The 20,009-nt window shown below is 35.8% G+C and overlaps 2 protein-coding genes across 2 annotated transcripts; one reads left to right on the top strand and one right to left on the bottom strand.

Annotated features, from left to right (window-relative positions):
• The first annotated feature begins 896 nt into the window (after positions 1 to 896).
• On the top strand, positions 897 to 10,059 carry LOC113781313. Its single transcript, XM_027327232.1, has 11 exons — positions 897 to 1,682; positions 2,429 to 2,632; positions 3,422 to 3,769; positions 4,379 to 4,442; positions 5,125 to 5,133; positions 5,266 to 5,342; positions 5,441 to 5,554; positions 5,961 to 6,066; positions 6,207 to 6,418; positions 7,855 to 7,958; positions 9,507 to 10,059. The coding sequence occupies exons 1-11, from the start codon at positions 939 to 941 to the stop codon at positions 9,649 to 9,651; spliced, it is 2,127 nt and encodes a 708-aa protein (XP_027183033.1). The 5' UTR covers positions 897 to 938; the 3' UTR covers positions 9,652 to 10,059.
• Positions 10,060 to 15,608: 5,549 nt separating this feature from the next.
• On the bottom strand, positions 15,609 to 16,523 carry LOC113781741 (ethylene-responsive transcription factor ERF017-like). The gene has a single exon (XM_027327730.1). The coding sequence runs from the start codon at positions 16,386 to 16,388 to the stop codon at positions 15,702 to 15,704; it is 687 nt and encodes a 228-aa protein (XP_027183531.1). The 5' UTR covers positions 16,389 to 16,523; the 3' UTR covers positions 15,609 to 15,701.
• Between the last annotated feature and the right edge of the window lie 3,486 nt (positions 16,524 to 20,009).

Genomic DNA, 20,009 nt, shown 5'->3' with positions numbered 1-20,009 from the left:
ATTAGATTTGATTTCTCTACTCTTTCCTCCCCTTCCTTCAAACACCGAAACACACTTTTCTCATACATTTGAACTAACTGAATCAAGAATGAAAATCCAAAAAATGAAGAAAATCAGAATCACAATTGGAAAAAAGCATTCAAATTGGGTCCAATTTGAATTAAAATTTTGGAAGAAATGAATAAAATTGAAGACCTAGTGTGTGTCTTTGTGTGTGTATGCACGTTGATTGTGAGTAACTTTTGAGTGAATAATAGCAATATATATAGAGATTTCTTGGAGATTTCTCCAGAGAAAAGCATTTTTAAAAAAAATTTTCACTCTTCAATTTTTTTCTCTAAGAAAAAAAGCGGTCATCTTTTTTTTTTTTTTTTTTTTGAAATCTCCGGAGGCATAACAATTTTCTTTTTGATTTTTCGAATTCTTCATTCTTCAATTTCGCCAATCAGAATAAACGGCCATTTTTTCAGAATTCTTCAATGTTTTTAAAATCTCCACCGCTCTATTTTATTTTTATATTCTAGTTTTTTGATTTTTTTCCCCTGGTTTTAATTTCCCTTTTTTTGTTTTCCGGACTTTCCTAAATAAATAAGGTCCCCAATGGTGTTTGTGAAAGGGATGGGCCGTGTGGAAATTCAGGATTAAGCCTTTGGCCCAATTGTTATGATACTAGCTTTGGAATGGTTTCCACAATTTTTTTTTTTTTAAATGCCATTCTCAGATTGGACTCCATTCCTTTCTTTAGGCCCATTGGGTTAGAATTTAACCCACTAGGCTACTACCCCTTCCCTCCATAATTGGTGCCTTACTAGATTCAAAAAAGCTATAAAAAATTATGAAGGAAAAATCATTCAGCTACACCCCCTTGAGTCCTTGACCAATCCATCCCACCGCCGGCGACCAGACGCTACAAGTTCAATTGGGCAACCTCCTTCTCAATGGCCTCCGGCCCCAACTTCTCCAATCCAACCAAGAGGAAGAAGAATATCTCATCTTCACAACCCCTAAAACTTTGCGAACCCAAAATCTCCGCCGATGATGACGATTTTCAAGACCCTTCCCCCTCTCTTTCCGTAATCAGCTCCAGATCCACCTTAAAGCAAAACCCTTTTAAGCACTTGAATAGTTCTGATCTTCCCTTGCCCAAAAAGGTCAAGAACACGGAGCAAAAGATCAACCCCGGGAAAGAAAACATTTGGGTATCATCAAATCCATCCGGGCCTTCATTTTTTCGAGAAGATGATAAGACTATCGACGAATTTAAGCTGGATTTGGCCGGCAGCTGTGGGTTGGATTCGATTGAGTCCACCATAGATTGTCAGGCAAATGGGAAATTGAAGAACAATGAGGAAAGAAAAGAGTCTGGGTTGGAAGAAAGTGGAACGGGGCAGTGGGGAGGTAATGAGTATAAGGAAGAATCTGAAGGGGGAACGGCGCATCTGGATTTGTTGCTCAAGTTATGTGATGCTGATTCTGACCAGGATGTGGAATGCTCTGAAAAAGTTTCTACTTGTAGTGATGATGGCTTGGATTTTCGTGAGGCTTGTGGCTTTGAGGAAGAGGAAGTGGACGAAAGATTGATTTGTTGTCCACTTTGTGGAAATGATATTTCCGGGTTGAGTGATGAGTTAAGGCAAGTTCACACAAATGAGTGCCTTGATAAAGGTGAGACAGCAAATGAGGTATCTTTCTAGTCTGGTTTCCTCTGCTTCATCTTTGATTTCATTGTTAACGTGGATATTATGTGGTGGTTGATAATTCTCTGGAATTTCAATACTAGTTACTAATTCTTATTTACAAAACAAAATGAATTTCGATTTTTCCTTGCATGGTGATACATTAGCAATGGTAGCAGGAAAAAATCCACAACGCTTTTAGCGAGTTTTAAGGCTTTTTGCCAGGTGAGATGCTAATAAGATGTCAAAATTGTATTTTTTTTTTTTGCTATTATTTGTTGAGGCAGTGAATATTGAATGTATTTGATGAAGGCTGTTTAATAAAAGTTACGCTGATAGATTGTTAATCTTTGTCTTAGTTTGTTGATTTTATTGGAAGTGGTTGTCATCTAAATATTTTGGGATTGTTTTTAATAGCTTCTGATTACAGAAAAGGTCTATGATTGAAATTTTTTTGAAAGACTAAAAGTATGCCTTTGTTACAGAATTTGAGAAATCAAGAGAAGGCTACTCATATTGTTCCTTTTGGTGTTGCATGCCCGAGTGTAATTAGAATAAATGTTGTAAAATGAGGCGAATTTATAGATCTGATACTTGACTACCTTTCATTCCCCTAATCCTTTGTTTGGTTGAATAAAATGCTGCTAGGTGATAGGTGATGTCATTATCTCTTTTTGTTTTAAGCGACTGTCGTGGGAAATGTGAGGTCGCAAAATAAATTTATGACAAGATCACGATGTTGCATTTGCCAGGCGGCCGCGGTTCCTCCCCATGATTCCACAGCTTATCAATGTCTTGGGCAAGTTCTTGATGGCTCTCCACGTCAATCTTCTAGGAAAGTTGTAGCTGCGTTTCCCGTATTGGAATGGCTGCGCAACCTGGGCCTTGCTAAATATGAAGAAATTTTTGTGCGCGAAGAGATTGATTGGGATACTCTAAAGTGGCTGACCGAGGAGGTATGTTTACTCTTACTAATCAAAACCTGCCTCTTCACTGTGTGCAAAATAATTTATTTGGTTGCAGATGCAGGTATGGTAGTAGGATTTACTACTTACTTTGCCTGCCCAGAAAAATTTTACACAAAGATTTTGAAAAACAATGATTTATGTGATTTAACTCTTTGATATCATCTTAAGCAGGTAAAGAATGTAGTTTATTTGGCATCCTAAAGAGGAAAAGATCAAACTTGACCTGTGATTATTAGCTTTAGGATTTTATCTGGACAGGGTTGACTCTGTGCTCTTTCCCAATGTGGAATTAAATTCTCAGACCTTTGTTTCAAAATCCTTGGAGTTTATTTTCAGTGGGATCCAACTCTGTAATGCGGTCAACCGTGTTTGTTACTGCATGATTTGTCACTTACAAATCAGCTGTATGTTTAGTCTATTTGGACAAAGAATTGGACTTGGTTGTCCTGTTTTATACTTCCAAATTTCTGGAAGTACAATCTTGCTGGAGCTTTGTTTGCCAATTTAAATTGTTTATTCTCTAGGTGTGAGATGTGATCAACATGATCTTAAGCATTGGCCATTACAGCCATTGCATCAAAAATTATGATCTTGAAAATTTTTTTAAGCTTAATTTCCTTGGCAATTTAGCAGCCTGTTTTCTCTTTTTCTTGAGTTCTTTTTTTTTGGTATTTTTGAATAAATTATTGGTTATACTTATTACATTACATAAGCGGCTGTGTCTTCGATCTAAGCTCTTCCTGACGTGTCTTCGATCTAAGCTCTTCCTGACTGTAGGATCTTTGCAGCATTGGTGTTACTGCACTTGGTCCAAGGAAAAAGCTCGTTCATGCTCTTGCTGAGCTAAAAAGGGACGAGGGCAACCCAGTGGAAACCCCTGATATCCAAAATTTAGTTGTTGATGAAAGAAACAAACTTGCTACAAACAAGTTGATAACGGACTATTTTCCAGGTTCTGTTGCTAGGAGAAAGAGAGATTGCATTAGTGCCAAAGAACAGAAGGAGACACTTAAAAGTCACCCAAGTTCTGCTTCGAGGAGTCAACAGAAGAAAAATCGCATAAATGGTGTAAAACACAAGACAGTTCCCACTTGGTGTTGCATTCCAGGAACACCATTTTGTGTTGTAAGTAGTCTGGCATTTTCTCATGGACTGATTAATACTCTCTCCTTTGCTTAAGTTGTTTGAACCCTAATTTTTCACTGGTTAATGTGATGTCATTAGATTTCATTATACAAGGTGCATAACAATGAGCAGAATATAGGTGAAATGATTCAAAATCAAGTCCAGTGTTGAGATTTCACTTGAAGGATGGGGCTAACTAATGTTTCTCTGCATGGTTCTTTGCTTATTCAACTTCAATTCAGATATTTTATACTACAAACTATTACCCGGCTTAAACATGCTCCCACTAGCTCCATTTTACAGTATTCTACTAATTACTGGCTTACAGTTGCTGGGGTTATAAAAAATTTCAATGATATCTGCCTGAAAATAAAAAAAAAGGATTCCCTTCATGAAGTTCTTTCTGCATAAGTTTTAGTCCTGATGAGACATTTATGCTATTTAACATGTTTATGTTTTTAGTTGCATGATTTATTTCAAGATTGGCTTGTGTCACATTATTCCTTAAGCAATTCATCTGTAGCTTGGAGTAGTGATACATGAAATATGGTTCCACATTTTACTTCCTGGCCAGCTTCAGTTGAATCTCATCTTCTCTCTTTATTGCAGGATGCATTCAAATATCTAAGAAGAGAATGTTCTCATTGGTTTCTTACTCACTTCCATATGGATCGTAAGTATAGTTTCATGCATTTATGTTGTTACTTTAGGATGATGACCTTGAGAAAGTTACTTTTCCTGCTAAGTAGTGTATGATGTTTATTCTAATGCTGAATCAGTTAGAAGAGTTTAATAATGGTGCAGTTTTCTTGATCGTGATGATTTATTTATTACTGCTGAATTTGCATATTGGTTTATGCACATTTCTATACTCATACAAGCATGTAATTTTTTAATACCAATTTGTCAAGAAGAAGATATCCAGATTTCGCTATTTTACTTAATGAACTGTACCAGTGTTGCATGATTCTGTGTAAAGGTTAAAATTGCTCTAGGCATATCTTATTTAGAAACCTAAAATTCAAGTTATTGTTGGGCTCAATTTAACTTATTTGTCTCTCTATCAATTGTCTGTCAATGTCTTCTTCATGTAATGAAGGATAATTGCCATCTAGATCTGTTTTAGGCTTTTATTAGTTTTCATGTTGAGTTTTTTGGTGAATTTTGGAATATCATATTCTGTTGTCATAATTTAATTTTTACCTGGTATTGAATAGTGTAATAGCTTCTTGCATGGGTATGCGTTATTGTTAGTCTAGATCAGTAGCTTTGTCATTTCTAGAACAGATCATTCCTTTTGTCACCTCTTTTTTCTTCTTTGTTATTTAAGCATTTAAATTCCTTCATCTTTGCAGATTATCAAGGTTTGACAAGGTCCTTTTGTCATGGGAAGATATATTGTTCATCGATTACAGCAAAGCTTGTCAACATGAAACTTGGAATTTCTTGGGACAAATTGCAAGTTTTGCCCCTTAACCAGAAGATCAATATTGCAGGGATTGCTGTCACGTGTTTTGATGCAAATCACTGTCCAGGTGCCATCATAATTCTATTTGAACCACCCAATAATAAGGTGCGACCCAAAATATATTTATGATTTTGACAGCATATTCCACTAATGACCATGTCCTAGTTTCCTAGACTGATGCCCCGCATCTTTCATGCACCTAGGCTGTACTGCACACTGGAGATTTTCGTTTCAGTGAGGACATGTCAAAAATTCCAATTCTGCAGACATGTCCTATCCATACACTCATTCTCGACACCACATACTGTGACCCCCAGGTAATCTCCCTCATAAAATATTACAACTCTAGATTTCAGTTGCTGTGGTATGAGATGCAAGCTAATAGCTCAATATATTCTTTTCATTTTTTTTCTTTTTCCGATGAATTTGAAACTCCCATTAAAATAGTCAAAGCAGTAAGCACAACCATGAATGTTAATATGGGTGGTATACATGTACAATTATTTTTGTGATTCATGGTATTCACAAGCAATAAACTGCAGCTTCAATATCTAAAAGATAAATTGTCACTAAGCTAATGTCATCCCGATTAACTTTCTCATGGTACGTGGATCCTAATTCTTGTACAAACACTTGCATTTCATAAAACGTTACTGTCTCAAGTTGCTTCTCTGTTTTATGTTAAATTATTAATGTTGTCAAGGTTGTTTGCTATCCTTGCAGTATGACTTTCCAAAACAGGAGGCTGTAATTCAGTTTGTGATTGAGGCCATCCAAGCCGAAGCTTTTAACCCCAAAACTTTATTTTTGATTGGCAGCTATACCATTGGTACAGTTCTCTGTCAACCTATTGTTCTGCACCTAAATTTGTTGTCGGTCATCTTCTGCTTAACCATAACTATTACCGTCATCATTTTCATATTTCAATCTTCCTCAGTTTTTGCTTTTCTGATTGTGTTTTACTGACAGGCAAGGAAAGGTTGTTTTTAGAGGTTGCTCGTGTTCTTCGCAAAAAAGTCTATGTCAGTGCCGCAAAATTGCGTCTGCTTGAATGCCTCGAGTTTCCAAAGGAAGATGCACAGTGGTTTACTTTAAATGAACACGAAAGCCACATTCATGTGGTGCCCATGTGGACGCTTGCAAGCTTCAAGAGATTGAAGTATATAGCAAATCAATATGCAGTAAGCTCACAATGAATCTTTTTCTCATTTTACAGATACTCAGGGTGCATGGCTTGATACGGTATCTTATCTGAAAGTTTCCATTGGAACCTCAAATGAACCTACAACAAAATATAACCAATTTGGAACTGTGTAGCCTTGATCAAAGTGATAGGTATGTAGTTTATGGGGCAGGTGGGAACTTTACACAGCAAAAATAAGAGAAGATTACATGAGACCCTTGCAATATTGGTACAACAGCTACTGTTAATCCATGGCCATCTGAGTTGCTTATGCAAACAGGGAACTAGATGCAAATATATCTTACCTTTCTGTTTCCTTGGTGTTTTTCCGGTTTCTGCAAGTCTCTTCATTAAAAACACCAAGGAAACAGAACGGTAAGTTATCTTTGTACATAAGTTGGCTGGTCATAAATCCTGGAATATGGTATGTTGGGTAAATTGCATTTGTCCATTTAGGGCTTTCCAAATTCTATTTCCAGATGTCCTAGATCCATGCTTGAAAATAACATGTTGGACAGCTCAAGTAATTAAAGTTTGAAACTGTCAGCTGTTTACTTGTTACCGAGAACTTTTAACAACTTCAACAACATTCCATGTTATCCTGAATTGGTATTTCTCTTCTTTGTAGCATCTTTGCTACATTAAGTCCTTCTTTACATGCTTTGTTTACTAAGGAAGTCTCTTTAACCATTAATGAAGAGGCAAAAAGTGACAACAGTTCAAATCAAAATAAACAGTCAGCTTCAGAAATATTTTTTTTCTGTGTAAATATTTGACATTGTTTGTATACGAGAAAATTTATGGACATGTGCATTCAGATAATTGTCACTTCTTTGGCGAATTTATTCTTTCAATTGTTTGTCGCTAGAAACTTTTGTTTACTTTCTTTCTTCACTGTCTCTGCTATAGGCATGCCATAAGTGAAAATGAACCTATCACAATGTAAGATGGAAACATTTATTAGATACAAGTTTGACCATTGACATGTGAGATTAGCTTATATTAGTTTACTTAATAATGTACTTTCTGTAATTTGATTTGGCGTTAGTGGTGTAGTTGATGTTCTGTTGGATGATTTTCTTTGGAATTATTTGACTTCGTCATTTACCAAGGGAAACCAGATACTTCTGGGTGGCTCTTTGGGTTCCATTTGATTCGTGCCTGCTCCAGAGTACAGTTTCGCATCTATTTTTGTAGTATACATGTCCTCTTACAAGAAGGCATATCAGAAGCATGCCATTGTTCTGCTCTTATAAGTACATTTTCTAGTGACTAATTGTGACACTGATGCTAGTTTGAGAATTTAAAAAAAAAAAAAATCCTTTTGTTTCCTCTTTAGATTTCTTATATTTTTAAATCTTTTTCATTGTTTTTGTCATTTATTTTTTATTTTTGGCAATATATTAATTTCTATTATCCTTTTTTCTTCTTTAGGGTCGATTCAATCTAATAGTAGCTTTTTCTCCAACTGGCTGGACGTTTTCTAAAGGAAAGAAGAAGTCTCCTGGAAGAAGGTGGCAGCAGGGTACCATCATAAGGTCAGTCTAGTAATAAACTATATTTGGCCTTCTTCTTTTGCAATTTAGTTTTGCACGAGTTGTGTACATTATAAGTAAGGGATATACCTTGGTCTGGGAATCTGTAACACTTCAGAGTTGGTTACCAGATCATCAGATGTGGTATTTAATCTGTTAGACCAAAGTAAAACATCTCAATTATGGATGGATTTTATATCTGGAAATGTAGCTGATTCTGACATTTAGTCAAAAGAGTAGCATTTATTGATGCATTGAGGAAACTGTAAGTTTTCACTGAGAAAATTCAGTCTTTCAATTACCGATACATTTCCTACCACTAGGATCTGCAATTTCCTTCCTTTTTCTGGTGCACACCTGCAGAGGGCTAATTACATCACTTAGTCTCCATTGTTTGCAATATATGGCAATTAGAAGCACTTCTAAATCTTGTAACTGTTCACTTTCTTCCATTGCCATTCAAGTCACAACAAACGTTGGTTGATAGCAAATTTTTACTTCAGTCTAAAATGGTTCAAGGACATCTTCCTGTCAACTTTACCAGCTAATATCATCACAATATGAATGTGAAGAGCAAGACAGGTTCTCTTCATGGTCAAAAATCCGCACAGTAGTGGGTCAAGTGACTAAGATGATGCTTTTGACTTCGTAACTGCTGATTTCTGATTAAAATTTTCCTCCTCAGTTACGTTTTCTCTGATAAGAGGTCCTAACAAATTGACATTTTGGGTAAAAGGAAAACTTTCTTAATTTTGGGGATGCCTGGCTTCTTTTTAAGAACATTTCTCTGATAAGAGAGGAATCAGGACTTTGGTGTACTTTTTGGCGGAATAGGTGCAAAGTGGGACTTCTAATATTGTTCAATTTATGAGTTGGTTTGTGACAGACAATAACAGAATAATGGTGAATAACCACACGGTGTTTTCTAGTCCTTAGCTAATTTTGCATCTTCAAACAGTCAAAATAGGTTCCATGGTTTGCCCATATCACAAATTTAGACGTTAGTATGACATTAAATCCCAACACACCCTTTATACACTGGAATTGTGAACTGTACTGCTATTGATTACTTGTGTAATTTCAAATTTGGCTTATGGATATTAACATAACTCATATTTTCACCCCTTTTATTAGACTGGCAGTTTTATGACCAGCATATTATATCACACAGGGTAAACTGCAGTCACCAAGTGCAAGGATAGGAGCACTACAACTTGAGTGGAATCTGTTAAACTTTCTTTAGGTTTTTATTGACAAAGAAAATGTTCCTTTATCTATTTTTCAGCTATTTGACAGACCGCAGTGCTGGTTTGATACATTGAGGCTGACTCGTATAATCTGAAGAACAAAAAAATTCTAATCCTTCTTGATATATTTAGTATTGTGCTGGTTTTTAAGACGAATCATGCTGGAAAATGCCATCCATACCTTGTGGTCATTTTGAACTGTTTCACAAATTCAGATGGGGGGCATGAAAATTTTGTACCTTCTTGGTCCTGTAGCAAACTGCTTTGTATCTGAAACTCATGAAGGCTTTATCCTCATCTTCAGGTATGAAGTACCATATAGTGAGCATTGCAGCTTTTCGGAACTCAGAGATTTTGTAAAGTTTATATCTCCTGCAAACATCATACCAAGCGTAAACAATCATGGACCAGAATCCACTAGGACAATGGTCTCCCACCTCTTGGCTTAAGCTGCTGGCAAATGAGTCTGAGGTGTCCGAGAAAATGATGGATGTCTAGCACATATAGATGTCAGGTGATAGATACATTTGCAATTTTTTTGTACTTCGTTCACTGTATTATCTCGTGTTGTTCTTCCTCCTCATGTTTAGTTTGCTTGGTATAGAGAATATGGAGGTGGTACTAATTGTTTCTTGCAATATGTGCACTGTAGATAGAGAGCATACTTTTTTTTTTTTTTTTTGACGACACAGCGGGTATCCGGGTTTTCAGTCCGACTAATCCCCTTGCGGCCCGGGTGAGGGCGCTTCAACTCACTCCAAATACGATAATCACGAGACTCGAACACTGATCAATGCCTTGAAAAAGGATTACATGATCGGTCGAACTACCCCACAGGGGCAGATAAAGAACATACATGCAGGGCAACAATTTTGTATGTATGCAATGGTGCAATATGATATCTTTCCTTTTTCGACCTTTTATTTTGTTTTTATTTTTTTTAATTGGGAAGGGTTGGGCTCTAAAAGTTTTTTAGCACTCTTTTGGTTGAACCTTTTCTGTGCGTTTGTTGTGTGAGTCCATTCATTAATCACTTGGTTTTCCCATTTTAGATGGCTGATTAGATACGAAAACCTTAATAACTACCAATAACTGTCTCTAATTTCTCATTTTCCATCAAAATTTTTCTTGATAACCAAAGGTAAACCAGAAAACAATTTTCAGTTTTTTTTTTTTTTTGAATTTCACTTCACTTTCCTGCATTTTACTTTCCCACGCAACTTCCTCTCTATTCAAAACAAAGTTTGAAACCAAGGTGATTTGGGGCGTTGAAGGTTCATTGTTGCTTCTGCAGCTACTGCACCTAAAAGAGTTGGACGTTTAAAAAACGTTGAATACTGTATGTTTGTAGTCCAAAAGCTTTGGTTGGACATTCAACATCAACACCTAATATGGCTTGGATTTGGGTCTCTGCTCAAAGGGTCAAATAAACTTCAAACTGAGAATTTATGATTTTGGGGGGATCAATTTAAATATTTTCCTCGTGTAGTAGTTCTTGTAGCCGTGAAAACTTGTCACAAGAAATATGACCCCTAAAAAAAAAAAGAAGAAACATGAAAAATGAAAAAATTATTGTGCAATGATGAACCTCTGTTGAGGAGCACACTTTGTCCTTCAAGCCATTCTTAAATAATTTTTTGGTAATTGTTTCTCCTCGAAATGGAGACCCACTAACTAGTATTCAATACCGTTCTTGTGATATTGGAAAAAACTCTGCCCATCAATTCTTGCTACCTACTCTCTACCGTTCTTCCTCCATAGGAGGGAGATCTTGGCTTTAAATCAATGTCTCCCTTCCTCTTCCTCTGTTTTAATTTTATGTTTAATAAAATCTTTTCTAAGGTATCTTAATGAAAATTTTGTCTTTACTAGTATTTTACTAGTAAGAGTTTTTTTCTCTTCTAGGCTATGATGGTGGAGGTTTTGTTTAATCTTTGTTTATTTATTTATTTTGTAGATCTAAGAGTTTTTTGATATCTATATGTTAGATTTGAAATTTGTTGGCTTTTCTCATCAGATTTTGAGCTTGAACCAATTGGATATCAGATCTAAGGGAATAGACATACATATATATCTATTGAGCAGCTCATACAATTGGTTAAATATAACGGTTTGTGATTTACAGTGTAATCTTTTATATTTTTATAACTCTATTAAATGTGATAATTTTTCAGATCAAATATATATGTGACATGTTTGTTTTATGTATTTTTTGCCTTCAGTATAGATTGCTTTATCAAGCAAACCGTGATGGACGATTTTCAATTAGTTTATTAATAATATTGGCCTCTATCTTATATTAAAAAAAAAAATCACCCGAGGACCTCCTTCAATCAATATATGTAGATTTATTATTATTATTGGGCCAAATCAAGTAGGGCCTTGCAGATTTTCTGAGTTTTTTTTTTTGCCCTCCTCACTGTTGACTTCACATTTTTTACATTTTTTATTCTTCCATCCAAAAAAAAAAAAAAAGGGTTGACTTCACAATTTAGTCACTTATTGACAATTGACCCGGCATTGTTGTGTTGACAATGCCTACCGTAGTCTTCATTAAACATCCTTTGCTGCTCTGTCACCGCGGCAAAATACCTGACTAAATCGAAAGAATTTGACCATTAGCCTAAAGCATAATAGGTCAACTTAATAGAAAGCAAGAAGATAATTGACCGGTTAATTAATTAATTAATTTCGGTCGACTAGGTGGACTCAACATAAAATAAAAAGATACGTGATTGGTCAACTTTATACAAAACATAAGACAAGTGGTTGTTTAGTGCGCCATCATGCCATGATAAGGGATCACTTTCTCATTTGCTCTTCTACCAAATTCTTTTATTTTTTTTTTCTATTAAAAAGAACACTTTCTGATTGTTGTGAACTTTTCTTCTTAAATTTGAATGATTTCTTTGTGTTCCATAGTATATACCTTTCCTAACTGCCATGATAAGGGATCACTTTCTCATAATCTCATTTGCTTCTCTATCATATTCTTTTTTTATTCTATTAAAAAGAACACTTTTCTGATTGTTGTGACCTTTTCTCCTTGAATTTGAATGATTTCTTTGTGTTCCATAGTCTATACCTTTCCTAGCTGACTCGTTTTTGGGGAGTTGGCTATCAAGTGAAGCATAAGATACAGATCTAACTGTAGATCAGGAATTCAAACTTCTGCACCTACAATAAAATTCAAATGGTGTAGAGTAGTGTAACCCCTTTGATCTAAAGGTGGGAACCACTCTCTGTAATCTTCTTTGATCAGTTGAACCCTTCCCTAAAGATGTTCAAGATACTTAGAATGCTATCAGGCAAAATTTGGAGTCGATGAATGCTAAGTTCAAGACAACAGTTGATAAGCATCAGCAGGCTACCGTGTTTGAAGAAGGTGATATGGTGATGGTGTATTTATGAGCAAATGTTTTGTAGTTGGTATTTATGGCAAGTTGCAGCCACGGAAGTATGGTTCCTACAAAATCTTACGATGCATTAATCCTAATGCCTATGTGGTGGACTTGCCCGAGTTGCTTGGTATTTCCCTAACTTTCAATGACATGCCATTGTATTCAAATGTGCCTATTAACTTGAGGGCTAGTTCCTTCCAGTTAGATGGGACTGATGCGGCAGCTTGAAAATGCAAATTGGAGTAGGATGGATGGCGCAAAAAAAAATAAAAAATCTCGGATAAAATCGAATCTAGTCAAGTCGGGCACCCGAATAAGGGCCAGTAATAGGGCCCAACGTAGTCAAGTTCATCTGTTCAATTTATAGACTCAGATTATATATGATGGACGCCAATCGTTGAACCCAACATAGGACCCACTATAGAGTCAGATTACCTCATTTTATTTTATTTTAACTAATAAACGTTGTCCCTATAAATAAGCCAACCCTGAGATGTTTTTATAATGATTTCATCATTTTTATCGAACTTTCATGGGGTTTTTTTTAAATAAATTGAGAGATTCCTCTCCTTTCTTCGAATATTCGATTCAGATTCATAAAAATGTTATGTTCGTGTGATTTTTCCTGTGGATTTACGCTTCTGTATCAGTTTTTCACTTTCGTTTTGTGCTTCGATGATCAATGTTGTCAAGGAAATAGTATTGGCTAGTTGAACTAGTACAATTTTAAAAAAAATTAGTCCGTGAGCTTGCCTAGATTAAAGGCAAATCGATTTGTCTAATACTCTAAACTAGAACTTGTCTGAATGGAAATCAACCAATAAAAATGAATGATTGTGGTTGTTCCGATGAATCCAATATGTGATTTCGAGCTCAAGAATTTCGTCCAATCAAAGTGGGTTTTTTATTCGTGGATCCCATGTGTCTGTTTTAGGCAAATAATCACGTGGCTTTTTGTTTCCATGTGGCATATATCTCTATCTTATAGCCAATTGCCCCTTGTTCGTCATCATTAGGTTGGTCCCCCTATTTTAAATTTTGTTCAAGCTGCAATTAGGCAATAACCAAAACAAAGCCTCTGCGACTTTATCAGTTTTAGATTTTTTTTTTTCTTTTCCCAAATACTTCCTTTCATGTTCCTGAACTAGAAGACCCGACAAGACAGGCACGAATTTGTCAAGAATTCTACTGCAATAAACGCACACGGACGAAATCACTCCATCTTCATTGTGGGGCCGAGGACGGTAAACAAAGCCGGGCTAGTTCGAGCCCAACCCGCCAAAAACCCAATAAGCCACATGCTCCGTGATATAATCAAATTAAATATGAGCTGAGTTTGGATATCACTGAACTCAAGCTCGATTAAGGCTCGACCTATTCATATGTATAATTATATATATAACATATGTAATTGCATATTAAATGATGTATATAATATATAATTATACATATTATAACATCAGAATATTAATAATTTGTATACAAACTTATAATAATTTATAAATATTAATATCTCATATATAATTATATAGTTAATTATGAATCCAATATGAGTCCAAAACCCATATTAAATGATGAATCGAACTTGAGCCTTCTGACTTAGATCTGAACCTAAAAATTTGAAATGTCGAAAGTTCCATTTATTTTATGAGTAGAATTTGGGCTGGTTAAAACGCAGCTGGTGGAGCTCGATTGACACCTAGGGGACCTATGAAACTAGATGCTACAAGACCTTAAGTTTTCTTTTAATTTCCCAAGATTCCCAGTATGTTGCTTAATGTACAAAGAATTCGTATGCACAATGGTTGAACATTTGATTAGGATGTTCTTTGCAAAATAACTGCAACTATCAGGCCTACAACATCTAAAGTAAAAGTGCAATGTTGTACATATTCTGACGTTGAAAATTAGAGATTATTCTTAACTATTAATAGTAATTTATTACAACTAAACTAATTGTTTATTTTCTTTTCTTATCTCTAAATTTAAGCTCATTCACCCTTATTTTATAAATACTCTCAAAACACAACGTCTGCGTTGCTATTGTTACTCTATATAAAATCGATCGTAGAACAAATATCAAGGGCAGGTTGTCATTGTCATAGGTTTGTATCGTGTCCACGGTTCTCGAACTCGGTCGAGTTGTCATCGAAATGGAACTCTCCGTTTCAATATCGAAACGAGATAATTTCGAGATATATGGATCGCCGAGAACTCGATCGAGAAATTTCCGACAAGGATAGAAACAATCAAGTTATACCGAATCATCTCGAGTCAACTCGAATCCAATAAAAAAAAAATACATTTTACAGATTTTCTTTTATTAATTTTTTCTTTTTTTTTGTTTTACATATTTTTTCATATTATTAACAATTTTTCGAATATTGCATTTCAACGAGATCCCATCCGAGCTGCGATCGTAACTTTGAACCATGGTCGTGTCTCCTTTTGTGCAAATAATATTGCGTACTAGTCGTGTGAGGGTATAAATAGTTCCAAATAATTGTCATTCCCAAGCATCTAAAACAATTAGACTTACCAAATCATAATGCGTGCAGAATTGCTTTTATTCTCACCTTTATGAGATTGATGGAAAGTAGCTACAGAAGAAAGCATCCGTAATCATGAAAGTGATATTATCTAGATCAATTTAAAGGGTATATAAACCTCCTCCTACTTCATAAATAGTCACATGCCATAAAACTCCTTGGACTCGAGATAGAGACGTGGAGTTTATCTGTATGGATACTATATTAAGATGACATGTGCCAAATATTGCACCTGCTCCTAATAGGTTTACTAGATTATTAAAGGAAGATGGTACTTTATGAATAAAGCTGAAGTACCACCAATCTCATGATACAAAACGGGGAAAAACACAGTATAGGCAACTCCCGAAAACATCATTTGATTATTGGCCAGCTTCAGCCAGAATATTTGTATATGTATAGCATATTAAGTATTAAAAGCCTAAAGCAGCGTACAGTGTAGATATTGCACGAGAGTTATCTAATGTAGTAGGATATACCTTTGTAAAGTTATATTGCACAGATCAATAAAGGCAGATTTCTTCTGCAGATTTCTAATTCCTTCAGCAATTAGAAGTTCCAAAGGAAAGACTGATGAGAATAGTTTTCATCAAGATGTTGATAATCTTCGTGCTGACCATTGAAGTTGTGATCAACATCAACCTTGGTCCCTACGTGTGGAGTCATATACATGTCCTCATGCAGGTTGTCGAGGCTAGAAAGCATCAAATCATAATCTGGTGCGTTGGAAGTTGCCCCTGTTGCAGCTCCATTTGGTTCTAGCATACCAAGAAACGACCAATCCATATTCTGAAGTGCACCGTCTGAATTTGATGATATTGGCGATGTATCCTGATCAAACTGCAATGGATCATCTTCTTTTTCACCGATCAATCCCTCTCCCTGCTGCTGCTGCTTCTCCTTATTACCATACTGGTTGGCGTATTCAGATGCAACAGCTTGTATTTCAGCCGGCGTAAGCGTCCGACCCCCCACAAGATCAGGAGGAATATCCGCAAAATTGAACGTAGCATTCTTGCCACGAAGACAGAAGAGTGCAGCATCGAATGCTCGAGCTGCCTTTTCAGCAGAGTCATAAGAGCCTAACCAAATACGTTCTCTACTATTGGGAAGCCTTATTTCCGACACCCATTTCCCCCACTTTCGCTTCCTCACTCCTTTATACTTCACCTGAGCTTCCTGACTCGTTATCGAAGAGGAAGCAGGTGCAGACGACGAACAACTTGGCTTAAACATTTTGGACCAGCTATTACGTAACAGAGACTCTTGAAGTGATAAAAACTTGCTAAAAAAATTACCCCTTTTTAGATTTCGTAGTCCATGGATACACTACTAGTGATCAATGAGCAAGTATCAAGCACCAATCTAGAGGAATGAATGTCTTTGCTATGGATTTGACTGCTCATGTAACAACTCAGTGTGCATATATATATGTATTGCCACAGTCCATTTCCATGCCTACAAATTCTCCATTGTTGATTTTAACTTTTCAATGTCAAAGTGGAAGGACTACCCAAGCGTGTTGATTCAAAAGACAAGTCCAAATAAGCGTAAGAATAGCGTACAAAGACAGGCCGGTTCGGGGGGAAGGGATCGTTGGTGGATCGGAGGGCCTGGCGTGGCATTAGTGAGATCATCAATGAGGTGGGCTAAGGCTAACGCGGTGGTGAGGTAAACGGCCAATTTGCACATGAAGAAAATAAACATTGTACTTTGTTATTTAAAAAACAAAAAAAAGTTGTTGTTTGATAGTGACTGATTAGATTGTTTTTCTCTCGTGGCCCTATTCTTTGATGTTATTATGGATATTTTTGAGGATCAAATGCATGGACAAAAAATGTACTAGATCTTCAAGTGGTTTGAGTGGGGACATTTTTGTGGGTTATTTTCTTGATTTATTTCGGCTTGTCGCATTTGTTCTTTCGGTTATCGCATTTGTTTTTTTTTGGTTATCAATCTTGAATTTGGTTACAAGAATTCGATCAACCACAACATGCCTCGATTTCATTTATGTTCACAGGTTTTTGGTGTACAGCATTTGCCAAAATGAACTTGGTTTCCCTAATTAAAGTAGAGCCAATTGTTTTTTGTCTGCAAAAGTTTAACCTTCAAGTACAATAACAAATGATTAAGGAAGAATATCGAAATTTTAAAGTGAGTCTACCCCTTTTTGGTAAAGATAAAGAGTTGGACCTAGGCAAAAATCAAAGCATAGCTGCTGCTATCCTACACTCTTCTCTTACTCAGCCAATCAAAGCATTCTTTTGTTTTTTTTGCGTAAATTATTTATTACCGCCTATGGTTTTAGATAATGTAAGATGACCCTTCTAAAGTTTTGAAATAGCCACATTATCCCTTTGTGATTTTATGTAAAATAAAAAATCAACGAAATGCACAATCAATTACAACCCTCATACCAATCGCGCTTTAAAAGCTCGTGTGATAAAATTTTAATATCCATATAACCCCTTTACGGTTTATATAAATATTTACCTTACCCCGTATAATTTTTGCATTTATCCACGTAATCTCCTTATATTTTTATACAAGGTGATTAAGTCGTCGGTTGATTTAGCATTTAAGTAAGGGCACTAATGATATTTCAACTAACAATAATATTACATGGGTTATTTTTTGTCAAATTTCTACGTTACATAAAATCATAGGAAGTGAAGTGAACATTTTGAAACGTTAAGAGGGGTCATGTGGCAATAGATAAAACTATAAGGGGATTATATGCAGTTTACCCATTTCATTTTTGTCTTTTTCAATCAAACACGCAGACATCTGCCAGCATTTGACTTCTGAAAGCAGAGAACAGTACGTAACACATTTCGTTTTCCGTAGTAGTCATCTTTTCAATTCAATTTGTATGCCATTTATTCCTTGTGGACGACTTTGATACAGCGAAAGCTCAATCACACCTGGGACGGTGAAACACTTGGGTGAGTGTGTCCTTTTACTCGCCAGTTTACCACTCGTTTGCAAAGACTTCCCAATCGATTCGTACAATTCGAGCTAGCAATGTCCTTCATTACACAAAGATTGTTTTTGACCTTTCTTAGGTCTGGTTTCTCATAAGGGTTATGTTTTTGGCAACTTCTTTCTTGTGATTTATAAAGAAATTGACCCTATCAAAGCTTGCCTTGATTCACGACCTTATTTGACACCTGTACAATATGTTAGTCATTCCTAAAATAAAAGCATAAAAATGGGGGAGTTGGGATTTATGAATAGTGATCTTTTTTTTTTTTATCGAAACGATAGCTTCCTATACTATGGGGAGGGGAAGGGCCAGAAGAGGTTTTGGGATAATCCGGAGGGGACTGAACCACCACCGGACCAGACAGGTGTGCTACGCACCTACCTGAATTTTTTAAATAAGACCGCATTTAATTGTGTCAAACCTTACCTCCCACCCCACCAAGCCTTAATGTATTGGTGGTGGCACTGGTGGTTTATGAACAATGACCTTGGTCTCCTCAAGATGTCCAGTTCTGCAACTTTGCTGTCATATTTTCTGCTAAAAAAAAAATGCTGTCTGCTGTGTATTAGAAGTTGTACAAATGTGGTCCACTTCTACATGATATGATACTCCTTATCATATTGCCTCCTTCGCCAATTGTAGTATCCTTATTGTTATGCTCTTGCCTGTACACGACGGAGCTGGTTTTTTGTGTCTTTTTCCCTCATTTGTTGTCTCCAAAGTCACCGACACTCACTAACGGACACTTCCACCTTCCCTTTCCTTTCACGGCATGGAGCCGCCTCATCGTCCTTCTTTGCCAGGTATGTGCATTTTTTTTTGTTTTGTTTTGTTCTTGGAGTTATACAATTTGCTTCTATCTTCATAAAAGATGACTTATCCAGTAACTACTCGTATTTTGTCTTGTGATGCAATGGATTTGCTTTTTTTTTTTAAAAAAAAAAAAAAACAGAGAGGGAGAGAGATTTTTCCCATAAAAAAAAAAAGGGTTGAAATCTCTTTTCTAATATACTTGGATCTCTTGTTCACAATTTTTAGTGAAGAATTTTATGTATGAAATTAATGAATCCATCAAGTGGATTTTAGTATTGTTCACTTAGTTCATGATGCTTTTTTTCACGAATTCATGCAATTGGAGATTTGAATTTCCTTGATTTTTGGTGTATAAGACTTGCCTCTGTATTAACTTGAAAAAAATTTTATTTCAACATGGAATTTCCAAGGGAGACATCATTTTCTGGTAGGGCTTGTTCACAAGACAAGAAGTAAACATAGTACCATGGTCAAATAGTTTAAAGAACTAGCTGCTATAGCATCATTTGATAAAGTCCAAAAGTAGTTTTTTTTTGGTAAATAAAGATGCATTAAAATAAAGTCAAAGTCTACAAAGTAATAGTTAAAGTACAGAGCCCAAAAGTAGTGACTTCTTATTTGATTAACATATGATCAGATTTGACTACTGATTTAATTCAACTATGTGATTAGTTTGAATTCAAGTATATAAACCATATGAAGAACCATATCAGGGACATGTAGGTTGAAATGACTTAAGAGGGATGGTACTTCAGAGCAAGAAATCAAATTTCTCAAATTAAAGTTAAAACTTTTAATGCATGTGAATCATAGTTGTCAAAATCGCGATCCGGATCGTAGGATCGTACAATCCTACGATCCGGATAACCAAAATCGATCCGGATCGTATTCAGAGTCGCAAATCATATTAATCTCTGTAGGATCGCATAGAATCGTAGCAGGATCGGTAGGATCGGTAGGATCGTACGATCCTACAATTTTTTTGTAAATTTGTGAAATACGAAACTCCATTTTGCAAGTAAATGAAAATATTTGTGGTATATTTGTAATTTATCAAA

This window comes from Coffea eugenioides, chromosome 8 (assembly GCF_003713205.1).
Source record: "Coffea eugenioides isolate CCC68of chromosome 8, Ceug_1.0, whole genome shotgun sequence".
NCBI lineage: Eukaryota > Viridiplantae > Streptophyta > Magnoliopsida > Gentianales > Rubiaceae > Coffea > Coffea eugenioides.
This window is presented reverse-complemented; position numbering and strand designations above follow the sequence as displayed.

Bases quoted from the DNA above. Each gene is read 5' to 3' on its own strand.
- LOC113781313 (XM_027327232.1), top strand. From the start codon at position 939: ATGGCCTCCGGCCCCAACTTCTCCAATCCAACCAAGAGGAAGAAGAAT. The intron at 3,770-4,378 runs GTAAGTAGTCTG...TCTTTATTGCAG, and splicing joins CAGGAACACCATTTTGTGTT to GATGCATTCAAATATCTAAG. The intron at 7,959-9,506 runs GTCAGTCTAGTA...CCTCATCTTCAG, and splicing joins CAGCAGGGTACCATCATAAG to GTATGAAGTACCATATAGTG.
- LOC113781741 (XM_027327730.1), bottom strand. From the start codon at position 16,388: ATGTTTAAGCCAAGTTGTTCGTCGTCTGCACCTGCTTCCTCTTCGATA.